The sequence below is a fragment of the Heteronotia binoei genome, chromosome 10 (assembly GCF_032191835.1).
Source record: "Heteronotia binoei isolate CCM8104 ecotype False Entrance Well chromosome 10, APGP_CSIRO_Hbin_v1, whole genome shotgun sequence".
Classification (NCBI taxonomy): Eukaryota; Metazoa; Chordata; class Lepidosauria; order Squamata; family Gekkonidae; genus Heteronotia; species Heteronotia binoei.
The window spans coordinates 59,997,533-60,011,435 of record NC_083232.1 but is presented as its reverse complement, the minus strand read 5'-3'; the positions used below and the strand labels follow the sequence as shown (position 1 = coordinate 60,011,435).

Genomic DNA, 13,903 nt, shown 5'->3' with positions numbered 1-13,903 from the left:
TAATGTCGTCAAATGAATGTTGAAACTTAGTATAGTGGGCTACAAGAGAAGACTCGGGGATATGATTACAAACCCTAGCCCAATGTTCAAGCACTCTGATCTTAATTGGCTGTGTTGTACTTAGAACATACATCTTAGAACAATTTCCATATATGAGAACATATACCACGTTACATGTATTGTAATTGCTATAGAAATTGAAGGGGATATAAAAAGTACAACCAGGAGGTGAAAAAACCCTTAGGCTCAAGTGCTAAATCACAAGTTCTGCATCTCCTGCAAGGGTGATGCCCACATGCTTGTACAATGCCAAATGTCTCTTGCCTTAAATCAGAATGCACTACCATATCACCTATATTTATAGTTCTCCTCATTCCTATAAAGGGAATCGAATCACATCCAGGGATATCTGACAACAGATGCCAGTGTCTCAATATAATTTTCCTAAGGGCATTGAGAGCGGAGTAAAATCAAATGCGCACCTGATTCCTTCCGGCGCACTCCTCCCTGTGTTTTTAAAGAGCTCCATTCTAGATTTTTTTTATTGGCATTCCGTTCTGCCTGTGAGACTACTGCATGGGGATACCCTCTCCCATAAAAAATCTGGGCTAACTTTTCCTTTTCCTTCTGGCAATGTCTATTATCTGTTGAGTTCCTCTTGATTCTCAGGAACTGCCTGTATGGACAATAAGAGCCTTCAGCCAGTTGAGGGAAGGCTTTCTGTGTGTTTCCCTCCACAGCCCATCGAGTGAATGCTTTCTTTATCTCTTCTGTAAAGCTGTGGCAGTTTCCCTCCTTCTCTCTCCATCAGCCAATTGAGGGAAGGCTTTCTTTCTCTTCTCTGTGAAGCAGAGTCTTAGTCCTCAACCAATGGAACGCAACAGACGTTGAGTGGCAGTTGACAGGCCAGTGGTTAATGGAGCACACATCCGTGGTGGCGAAGCAGTTTCAAGCTTTCCTGGAGGACACCTCTATCCTTGACCCTTTCCAGTCTGGCTTCTGCCCTGGGCATGGCACGGAGACTGTCTTGGTTGCCCCCACAGATGACCTCAGAAGGCATCTGGATCAAGGCGGGTCAGCGCTGCTGCTATTGCTAAATCTTTCAGCAGCGTTTGACATGGTCGACTATGATCTTCTGACCCACCACCTTGCTGACATAGGAGTCCAGGGGATAATTTTACAGTGGTTTTCCTCCTTTCACCGTGGTCGGGAACAAAGGGTGGCCCGTGGTGAGCAGATCACTTTGCGACAACCACTTAAGTGTGGTGTACCACTGGGAGCTATTCTCTCACCAACGATGTTTAACATCTTTATGCGCCCCCTTGCCCAGATTGCTCGAGGTTTTGGACTGGGCCGTCATCAATACATGGATGACACCCAGCTCTATCTGTTGATGGACAGCCATTCAGACACGACTCTGGAGCATTTGACTGGGGCCTTGGAGGCCATGACTGGATGGTTGCGACAAAGCTGATTGAAACTCAGTCCAACCAAGACAGAGGTCCTGTACCTGAACCATGGGAGACTAGAGTTGGGCCTCCGACTCCCAACGGTGCATCTCCTGGACGGTGCATCTCTTGCACTGGTTCAGAAGGTGAGGAGTCTGGGAGTGATACTGGATGCCTCACTTATCATGGAGGCCCAGGTCACAGCAGTTGCTCATTCTGCCTTTCACCACCTTCGGCAGGCCAGGCAGCTGGCGCTTTACTTATCCCCCAGGATTTAGCTACTGTGATCCATGCAATGGTCACTTCCAGGTTGGATTACTGTAACTGACTCTATGCTGACTTACCCTTGCGGCTGATCCAGAAACTCCAACTAGTGCAAAATTCGGCAGCACGGCTGTTAACTGCGTTGCCTTTATGGGCAAGCATTCAGCCAGTGCTGCGCCAGGTGAACTGACTACCTGTTGAGTACCGGATACGCTTCAGGGTTTTGGTATTGACATTTAAAGCCTTACGCGGTCTGGGACCAACATACCTGAGGGACCACCTTTCCCCATATACGCCCCAGAGGTCTTTGCGGTTGGCTATGTAACAGCTTCTGACCACCCCTGGCCCTAAGGATATCCGACTTGCCTCAACCAGGGCCAGGGCCTTTTCAGCCCTGGCCCCTGCCTGGTGGAATCAGCTTCCTGTGGAGATCCAGGCCCTACCTGAATTACTGCCATTTTGTAGGGCCTGCAAGACGGAGCTATTCTGCTGGGCCTGTGGTTGAGGCAGCGGGCATCCTATTATTCCATCATTTGGCCACCCTTGTGGTGACATCGTGCTTTATTACAGTGGATCTACAACTGATTACTGATATGCTGTGCCCTGTCCACCAATGGTGCATTTTTTATTGTTTTTACTGTTTTTTATTGTTTTTACTAACTTTGATATGTAGGTTTTTTATTGTTATTATTATATGTTGTGATCCGCCTTGAGCCTGTTTACAGGAAAAGGCGGACTATAAGCTTACTAAATAAATAAATGAAATATCTAATGAGAGAGCTCCATTTGGCCAATATCACTACACTTTCATTATAGAAAGGATTACAATTCTCTTTCTTGTGATGCTGAACAGGTGCTAGAGTCTTGACGTGAATACAGCTGATGTATTACATTCCGGGAACTTGTCATCAGTTGTCCTCATGGACCAGTTTTGTAACAAAGTGCAAGAAAAGTGTGTTGATGACCACCATAACCTTCAAAAGAACAAGACAGCAGGGAACTCTGCCAGATTTTCAGGGGAAAAGTAGATAAAATTAAAATGTTAAGGGACACTTTTCTTCACTTTGCACTAAATATACATCATGCATCGATTGCTAAATAGGTAACTACTAACATATTTAGAGCTCAAAGGACATGCTTTATGCTAACCAGTATTATTAAATTTTATGAAATCTTTTCTACTATAGTACAGTGTAGAATTAGTAGTTATGATTTTTTAAAAACTTTTTTCCTCAGGTAATTTTCACTGATTGAACTTTACAAGTGCCAATATGTATCATTCCTTTTCTGAAACAAGACATCCTTTGCAGACAGAAGAACAAGAAATCGGCATTGATCCCTTGCAGAGCTTTGTGAACAAGCCTGAAGATGGTGAGTTTCATTGACTTTGTGATGTGTTTATTCCTTCCCCAAAGCTGCTGAACAGGATATGTTTTTAAGAGTATTTCAGCGTGTATATAAAACAGTTTGCTGTTAATAAAGACAGTGACACATCAAACTAATTTTTTTTACTGAAACAGTAGCCAAATGTTTAATTCATTTCATCCTTTTTTAATCATAAGGCAAACAGTGATTTCTCTATCACAATGCTGAGATTCAGTATAGCCCTTACTAAACAACATGCAAAAATAAGCTCTGAGACAACTTTGCACTGCTTGTTTGCTTTTCTGTTATTTTCTGTGGTTTTGATAATGCCTTTATAATGAACTGGATCTCTGCTTTCTATTACATTTTATTTTGGGTAGCATTTTATTTTTGGTAGTGTTGATAAAATTCTAGCAGCCTTTTGTTTTTACTTACAGGTGTTTTTTTTAAAAAAATAAGAGCTGCTGTTGACATCTATATCTTTAAAAAAACCCTGTATTTTAGGAACTTTTTATAGCAGCCTACATAGACCAAGGCTGCAATCACACAGACTAAATAATGCACTTTCAATCCACTTTCAGTATACTTTCCAACTAGAATTTACTGTGTGAACTGGCAAAATCCAGTTGCAAAGTGGATTGAAAGTGCATTATTTCGTCTGTGTGATTGCAGCCCAAGCCATACCACGGTCTTTGATACTATCATGGCATGTTATAGATTTACTACTGAGGTCCCAGTTATTCTGGTGAAATTTTCCAGAAGGCAATATTTAGAGTGCAGAGAAAAGAAACTATCTGGAATAATGTAAGTGTATGCAAGCAAGTGTTAGTTGTCTTCTCATTTTATCTGTGATCACTAGCTACAATAGTTAACTAAAGGAGAATAACAAGATACTTGAAATCTTATCCTTGTCATTTAAGACGATTTTGCAAGTGCTTCATAACACACTGTGACACCTTTACTACTTGTAATTTTCAGGTCCATGAATTCACATGTCAGAAATGTGAATTTAAAAATATGTTTTAGCTGGATTAATTTTGTGCTGTTTCCAGGGTACCTTTTTTGAATAAACTTTTCTGCATGAATATTGACTGCGCATCATATAGTAGTAACAAAACATGTTGCTTACTGACAGAGTTGCTTGGTATATCATTGATAAGTATATCTGTATAACGTCATTGGATCACTGAGAAAGTAGGTTTATATTCACTGGCAAATAAACATTTGTAAAATATGCAACATTTCTAATAGTGGCCAATCATGCTGTAATTAGCTCATTTCCCCCATGCAAATGTTTCTACCTAGAGGGCACAGAATGTAATGAAATCTTGGTATTACATTATTTGAGTTATCCAAAATCAACAGCCTCCAGAATTTACTTTCTCCTCCAAAGTGTCTGCATCATGTAAACTTTGCTCCCAACTATCAGATATTTGGTTATCCATATGTTTTACATTCCATAGGCCAGCAGAAAGACAAGAAAGTACTGTTTGTTTTGTTTTTAAAGTTGGAAATATTAAGCACTGCCCTATCTTTATACTATATTTGTGTTTTAATATGACAGCCTGTTTTAAAGCCATTGTTAATATAAATTAAAAGCTTATTGTTCAGAACTCAAAAACTGAAATTTCCACATTTCATTCATTTTCTATTTTTTTTAAATCTCTCTAAGAAACATTTAAATTAGTGCACCCTTTTTTTGTGCCCAGGAGCAATTAGTTGCCTAGCCAGAAAAACATTTCTTTTTTTAAGCATGAACCTTAACATTGCTTCAGCATATAAAGTTATTAGGATCGAATTGATGTTTAAAAGTGCCATTAATTCATTTACCCCAAATGTTCATTAACAATGTAAATGTATGCTGATGTTCTATGAGACAAGGAAGTGACTAATGACTCTTCGCACTAACAACACTTAAAATGAATAGAAACTTAAGATAGCTAATCTTGAAGTAATCAAGACCCTCATTCAGCTTGGCATCTCTGTATGCTCTAAAACAGCTGTCAACTGTTAAAAATATATACACAACACACAGATACGCACATGCAAAGATAGAGATATGTAAATACATGGTTCCCCAAAGTCATAAAGGTTACCAACCATAGTACATTTTTTACATTCTATATGTAAATATTTTATATAAAGCATCCATTTCATCTTCATAGCTTTTTTACAGTGAAACACAGACTGCATTTTAATTTGGTGCCATATGTATCCAAGATTAATCATCTCTCAGCTTTATGCTATTATTTAAAATAAGATATGATCTGAATATTGGGGGGGAGGGGGTGGACTTAAGCATGTAATCTTCCTAGCCCAAATGCTACAACTCAAGAATTCAATATCAGAAGGCAGCAACTGCTCTGTAACAAAGAGATCATCAGATTATAATAATTTAATTTGTTGTGTGGACCTTTCTCTGTTAGTGTTGTTAAGTGCTTATGTCAGACCAACTTGCATTCATGCGCATAACTTGCCCAAAAAACACAACTCCACCCTTTGGCTCCCTAGTGCATCTTTGATTTAAATATGAAACCTACATTTAAATCTGAGCTCCAAGGATAATGTAAACATATGTATAGGTGATTGCTTTGGTTCCTTTCCAGTTGAGGGAATAGCTTCTTCTGAACATGGGTAGCAGTGTGAAGGTGAGCATGAGAAAACTAGTAGCCAATTATGGATGGCATTTAGCTATCATAGAGCATGGAGCCCTTCATTTCATTCAAAGGAACAACAGATTAATAGATTAATATCAGGCACAAGTATCTTCATAATGATGAAACTCAGGCAGAGAAATTCTAACCCACCCAATTTTGATAAATGGAATAGCACTGATGCCATATGACCAGCACAAGCCAGAATCCAGAGGGTACAAATTCTGAAGTGTTTTCAAATATGACTTCTAATGAGGTTTATGATACAATTGTAAATGGAGTTAAGTCCTTTTAAGTCAATTGAAGTCAATGAATTTTAGTGGATTTACAAAGATGGAACTCTGCTTAGGACTGTACATCCAAATATATATTATATATGTAGGTATAGTTTGTGTGTTATCTCGTAGGATATGGTATGATGAGTGAATTGTATAAAAGCATATGAGCATATGTCTAAAAGGAATTGTGCCTTTGACTAGCTTGTTAGGTAGGAGAGCCAGTTTGGTGCAGTGGTTAAGTGTGCAGACGCTTAATTGGGAGAACATGCAACTGTTGGAGTGGCCTTGGGTCAGTAATAATCTATTTCCTTGCTCACATCTTGATTGCTTCTGTGTGTAATCCATGGCATTTGTAACTAATGGTTACACAGTAAAGTTTATACCTGTATTCAAGCTGTGAAGTTTACTGAGTAACCTAGAACTAGTCCTTCCAGTCTCACAAACTTCACAGGGTTAATACTGGGGTGGGGAGGGTTATGAATAATCTCACTCGTTTATGCCACCCTGAGCTCTTTGGAGGCAGGATGGGGTATAAATGTGAGAAAAATACTGCTCCCAGAGTCTACATTTCAAAATAAGGGTATTGTTTTGAGTGGATGTTCAGAGAGGGATCCTTTGCATGTGCATGATCCTCAAACCACTTTAGTACAGCAGTACAAATATGGAATAAATGAATATAATGTTCTTAAAGTATCAGAGTCCACTATGGAGCTGTATACTAAGCAAAACTATTGTTCATGCTAATTATTTGATAGATGTTCAAGGTAAGATAAGAAATACATGTTCAGAGCAGAAGGCTGATGTACAATAAAGATGCAAGCAGAACATTCACCACTGAAACCTATCCAGTCTGCCATATTTTATCTTCTCTAAATAGAAGCAAAGCTTTCTTCTGCTTTTCCCAACACCAGATGCTTACTTAGCAAGCTTTTAATAGTCATTTATTAATAATAGCATCTGTGTAGTTTGCTTTTACTTGAGCAGCTACAGATCTGTAGTGACAAAGGCCATTGGTATATCACTTTTCTACTTACATCTTGTAATAATTGTGCCTGTCACTTTCTTCTTAAAATAGTGTTCTCCTGTCTTGTAATCACTGTTATGTGTGTGTATCTGTGTGTGTGTGTTATCTCTTGTAATCACCCATGCTCTATCCCTTTGGGGGGGGGGATTAGACAATTAACAACAATGAACTGCATTGATTTAGGAATTAATACTATCATTTAAATAATACATTTACATGCATTTCAGCCACTTTAATCTGCTCATATCACCTGTATTGGGTCATATCTCGAGACAACTTGGACTGGGAATTGAAGATCCCATATTTGAGCTCAATTGAAGTACCTCAGTACCTATTAGAATATTCTGCTTTTGATGAAAAATTCTAGAAACTTCTGGTCACTTTTTGATTGGTTAAAAGAGCTTACAGATTTTTATTGTAGATTTTTACTGAGTAAAGACACCTGTAAAATCTAGTGGTCAGGAATTATAAATATCGTGATTGTGATCACTTGTTGGTTATCATCATCTGCAGCACCTTAAAGACTAACAACATTTGAATAAGTTTTGATGCACACAGTATGTCAGCAAATTTGGAAAATGCAACAGTGGCCACAGGATTGGAAAAGATCAGTTTATATATATTACCCAAAGAAGGGTAATGCCAAGGAATGTTCAAACTAATGCACCATTGCACTCATTTCATATGCCAGCATGATCATGTTAAAGATCCTACAAGCTAGGCTTCAGCAGTATGTAGATCGGGAACTACCAGAAGTTCAAGCTGGGTTTCGGAGAGGTAGAGGAACTAGAGATCAAATTGCCAACATTTGCTGGATTATGGAGAAAGCAAGGGAGTATCAGAAAAACATATATTTCTGCTTCATTGACTATGCTAAAGCCTTTGATTGTGTGGATCACAACAAACTGGCAAGTCCTTAAAGAGATGGGCGTACCAGCCCATCTCACATGTCTCCTGAGAAACCTGTATAAGGGTCATGAAGCAACTGTCAGAATGGGATATGGAACAACTGATTGGTTTAGAATAGGAAAAGGAGTTCAACAAGGATATATATTGTCACCCTGCTTATTTAATTTATATGCAGAGTACATCATGCAGAATGCTGGCCTGGATGAAGCACAAATTGGAATTAAGAGTGCTGAAAAAACATCAACAATCTCAGATATGCAGATGATACCTCTCTAATGGCAGAAAGTGAGGAGGATCTAAAGAACCTCTTGTTGAGGGTGAAAGTGGAGAGCACAAAAGTAGGCTTGAAACTCAACATCAGCATCTGGCCCTATCACACCTTGGCAAAGACATGGAAGTAGTAGGATCCTGGGATCCCACATTCCTGGGATTCAAGATTACAGCAGATGGTGACTGTAGCCATGAAATTAAAAGACGTTTTCTCCTTGGGAGGACAGCTATGGCGAACCTAGGCAGTATAATAAAAAGTAGAGACATCACCCTGCCAACAAAAGTCCTTATAGTCAAAGCTATGGTATTCCCAGTAGTAATGTATGCTGTGAGAGCTGGACCATAAGGAAGGCTGAGCACTGCTCACTTCTTCAGATACAGGTAGAATGTGGTTTGACCTGTCCTTTATACTGGAAAGTGGAGTGATTTGAGATGCCAAATGATATTAGCAGGCAAATGACATTAGAAGGTGTGATTAAAGTAAGTGTGATATGCAGAGAGATCATAGGCGTGGAGGAATCAGCATTAGTAATGAGATAGGAAGCCTAAGGTCTCGATTCAATCCTGGTGGATGCATTGTCTTGTGCTTCATAAGATAATTGCTACTTTAGGTCAGCAACTGAATATCCTGGAAGACTAAAATGTTTCCCTACTGTTTTTTGAATGTTATGGTATATTATGTCAGATTTATGTCTTTAAGGTGCTACTGGACTCTTATTCTTCTCTGCTGCTAAAAGTAGCAGTTATCTTTAACAAAGCTCAAGATAATGCATCCACCTGGATTGAATCAAGACCCAGGTTTCCTGTTGTGGCCAGGAGGCACTGCCTGCCTCTAAGGGTACCCCACTTGAGCTAAGGGGACCCCAAGTTATGGAAGCAAAATGGATTCTGATCAGAAACAGGCCAAGGAAATATTCCATTCAAAATGGAGTAGAACCAGCAGAGTGATTGTTCTCGTTATCACCTTAGGCACCCTCCTGGTCTGGCTACTCTCCCCCTCCCAACTGAATGATAAGATTATGGGTTCAGCTGGTTAGTAGTTCTTTTGTAATCTTTGGCTAAGTGATTAAGTGGCCTCCTTACTGTAGCTATACTTGTATTTTGTTTACTCTTGTGGCACCTGGACAAACCCTTTATCCTCTATGCTTACTTCTCCTCATGGTATCTTTTGCTAAATTGCCTAAGCAATTAACACCCATCCTGACCCGTTGTAACCCATCCAGGCAAACATTACTAAAACAGCTCCACTATTGTTTTACATGGCGGTCCATTCAGGTGACTAGAGTCAGCTCTGCTCATTGGCTTGAGGTGGGCACTCAATCAGGTACCCAAGAAAGACACATCACTGCCCACCGCAAGCCAGCCCCTTTTCTGGGAGGGCCTCATCCCATCTTATAAACATAAGAGCAAGCCACACCTCCTTGTTCAGTCTGAGCACATGTAGACAGATTGTTCCCTCATTACTCAGTAATGGGCCTCAGAAATGGCACGATGGTAGTGCATGTCTCCATTGTCAATTTCTTTTGTTTAAAACAATTTATTATAATGTAATATATTGTGATAACATGTCATCATTTGTCATTAAATGTTAATATACATATATAACATTTTCTCCACCCCACCCCCCTCTTTTGTGACCCCCAGCAGTGCATGCCCCCTTAGCAAACGACCCCATATTACTGTTTAATCTAATTTGTTATAAGGTAATAAATTCTATCTATTAAAGAATCTTTCTCCAAAGTACCCAAAGGTTATAATTGTAATCCATCTTCTTGATATTTCTTCTTAGTCATTGGGAGAAAAAGAAAAAGTTATTATCCAATAATCATATTTTTAAAACTGTAATCCATATATTGTTTCTTTAAAAATTAACCATTGTCAATGATCCCCAAATGTCCTTTAACGTTCCATTGTTTTTCAATGTATTTTTGAAACTTTCCCAAGTCATTTTTAAACTTCTCTAAATCTTGTTCTTTTAAGATTCTTGTAAGTGTTTCCATTTCACTCCAATGCATGACATTCATAGTCCACCATTGTCAGTTTCTAAATGGACCTCTGTACTGCAGGACAGATAGTATTACCCACTTGAACCAAAACCCCATAACTGTCTATCGATCACCCCTAAGTTCTTGTTTGCATGTATTTTTACTGCTTGTGTATGTGATTGTATTTCTGCATATTTTCCAGTAAACATTATAAAATATATTTGATTTGGAGTGTTTTCTTTTCTGAGACTGGACCGTATTATCAGTGAAGATCCACACTCCTAATTAGCTCTACCTAGTCTCCCTTTACTGATTTCCCCATCTAAAACAGGAGACTCAAGCATTTCCAGTAACACTGTCTCATTACCTATGCTGATTCCCCCACACCTATGCCCTCTCTGCATATCACACCTAATTCGTCACACCTTATATTGTCATTTGCCTCCTAATGTCATTTGGGTTTTGTTAGCCTTTAAGGTACTACTGGATTCTTTTCTACTGCTACAGACAAGCATGGCTATCCATCCTCATCGCCTACAGTATAACTGCCTTGCAAATATTCTACCTATTAGTTTTACTGACAAGTTGATGTCCACTCCCCCCAACCCTAAACTTTCACGGCTTATTGAAATTCCAAATAAGTTGTGTTGTTTCTGTCTTAACTGTTTTAGGAATGGAACACTATTCCAGATGTTTTATTTTTCTGGTTGAAAATGGATCCTAAGATCTAATGGTTTTAGAAATGTTGGAATACAGCTTGGCTGCAATGCCAAAGAAATACTTTTGTGTGTTACGGGACCTATGTTTTCTTTTTTATTTACCCTGTCATGGCTCCTTGTGCTAAATTGGCAGAGCAGTTAAACTATAGAGGGGTTTTGATGATCCAGCACTAGGAGCCAGTTGATGAAAAACTAAGGTAAAAGCTCCACATGCATGTGGATTTTTGAACTTTTCTGGATTTACAGCTCTTATTTATCATGCAAATGTTAAGTTGCAATCCAAATGCCAAAATTTAGGCTTTGGACCAGTTGGCCTAATTCCGGCCTAAGCTTCTGTCCTCCAGTATCTTTCCTGCCATTGTCTTTAGTATTGTTGCATTGCTCGGAATAAAAGGCATGACATGAAGGAATGTTTAAATGCCGTCATATGTACCTGATGATTTCTTGCCATTTTAAACAAAGTGTATATTATTATGGACAATCTGGCCTTTTTAACAAAGAAAAATATGCTCATGTTTATACTGCCACTTCTGCAATCAAAACAGCTGATACTTTAATGAACACCATACTGAGGGCCATGCAGGACATAAGGCAAATTAAGCAGGTTACAAACTGCACATCTTCTATTTAGATATAGGAGATCTTCCCAGCCTGAACAATTAGTTGTACTAATCAGACAAGCCAACAGTCAGAAACAGAAGGAGACCATTTGTATCAATTTGAGCAACATAGCTGTTAATGAAGTGAAATAGCCACACTGAATAGTTTTCACCTTTACTTTGGATTATACTCCTCTAATGGATTCTTTCATCTCCCTAAAAAGAAATACACATGTTTAACAAAGCTCATTAACTGTTGTTTACAAATTGAGAGTACAGAAATATTGTGCTGTGAACCTTGATTTTTTTTTTTTTTAAAGAGGAAAATGTTTAATGGACAAACAATATTGAATCTTGGTAACCTTGAACAGCTTTGTTTAAATGTTGATAGTTTTTCTTTTCTGAGCCATCTTTTAAAACTACAGTGATATAATTCTGAAAACTGAAATATGTTACTGATGGCAAAGAAACTTCAGCATGAAAAATATAGTGGTTTTGTGTCTGTTATAACCATTTTGATCAAAAGCGCAACAAATATATTGTTAGTTATTGTAACTTCCTATTTACAGTTATTGATAACAAGTTTCATTTAACAGATAGAACTGTATACTGAATTCTGATTATATTATCCAGTTTGTTACTTTTCTGTTCTTTGTAAGAAAAAATCCTGCTTCCAGTAATGACTGCAGAGTTGCCACTGAAAGCAATAAAATAGGCAAAGAAGCCAAAGTGTTTTCATTTCATTTTATTCGATTTATATCCCGCCCTCCCCACTGAGGTGGCTCAGGGTAGCTGTAGTTGAAGCAATACTTTAGCCAAATATGACTAATCATATTGGATATTCCAAGATTTGGGAAATGTTTTTCAATATAGACAGAAAATTATCCAAATGAACTGTTTCCATCTTCAACTCCAAGATAGCAGTAGAAGTATATGTGAACACATATGCACATTTTACTACAAGATTAAAGTACAATAGACTGAGCTTCAGATAACGTTCACCCCAACGATTCATTGATATGTATTTCATTTTAACTTTGATTTGATTGTTGGATCTGTTCATATCTTTGAAGCAGTAATCATAAAGCTGTATTGTCTGAAAATATAGTGCAAATGACAGAAGAATGTGTAGCAGATGAGATTTAGATTTACTTTGTGATGGCCTCTAATATGTCTTATTGTTGTTGGAACAATATGTGATTTTTGTTTTGAAGTGTGATCTGTATATAAGGACAAATGCCATAATTTCAGATTTCTTTTTGTATACTTAAACATAAACCTTGAGATAGAATACATTTGCCCTTTTGCCTTTATTCTTGTAACTTCATTAGAATTTGTTAGTACTATTTAATAAACTAAAATATAGTGGTCAATTCTTAGCCAGATGAATTACAATATCAATGACCATCAACTAAGTTGTTCCACAGGACAAAATATTAGAGGGCAGTTACTCACCTTTGGACCTTCATGGTTGGAACATTCCACTTATTCTTCATGACTTCACAAGTTTCAAAAACTTAAAGACACTTAAGTCTGAGAGAAGTGGCAAGGTTTGGTCTGATGACCTTAACTTTGCCTCTTCCATTATAGGGAGATGCTTTGGTTATATGAAAAAGATTCAGGGTGGGGTGGGGGGTCTTCAGAAATGCATGGCTTGATGTTAGCTATTACATTTGATGCACACTATCTCAAAAACATGAAAAAATGTTTAGGTGCTTGTGATATGGTAGAACGGAGCAATTTATAATGGCAGTGGACCTATTTCCACTCATTTTGCTTCACATACATTTATTTCCATGATTCTTACAACAACACGGCAAGTTGTAGGTCAATGTTATTGTCCCCAAAGAGCTTGCTTAAAAACCATCAAGTATGTTCATGCTTGCAGTATGATTCAAAGTGGGATTTTCTCACTTTACTACACTAATTTGCTGGTTTCTAGCTGTGATGACTGAAGGAAACTTCCACATTCATATGCGGTAAACCTGTGAATATCATTGCTGGGAAAGCACATCTGGGAGGCCTTTATTGGAAATATGTATCTGTTTTGTATGTCCTTTGCACTGTTCTAAAGTTCCAGTCATTATAGGGTTAACACTGTGCCCGATTCCCTATTGTCTGCATGACCTGGGAAGAAGATACTGACTGCTGTCAATCAAGGTCTAGAAGCGGGAAAACCTGTTTTGTCTGTTTGGTCAGTTAGTCAGGTGACTTCCTTTGTTCTGGCAGAGAGGTCAAGAAGAAGGAGAAAGTAGTCTTCCATTAAACATGTGATCTTCTAGTGTCAGGATGTAGTTCTATAGCATTTGTTATTTTCACCTCCCAGTACCCTTTCCCTGTAGAAATAAATATGTTTTTGCTTTTTCATGCTAAATGCCTCTCAATGAT

The 13,903-nt window shown here is 38.3% G+C and overlaps 1 protein-coding gene across 1 annotated transcript in view; it reads left to right on the top strand.

Annotated features, from left to right (window-relative positions):
* TBC1D5 (TBC1 domain family member 5) overlaps window positions 1-13,903 on the top strand; it is a 533,564-nt gene that overhangs the window by 181,339 nt on the left and 338,322 nt on the right. Inside the window, exon 3 of the mRNA XM_060248746.1 lies at window positions 2,949-3,083. Coding sequence (XP_060104729.1) covers window positions 2,984-3,083 — 100 coding nt within the window. The 5' untranslated portion in view covers window positions 2,949-2,983. The remainder of the gene's footprint in view (window positions 1-2,948; window positions 3,084-13,903) is intronic.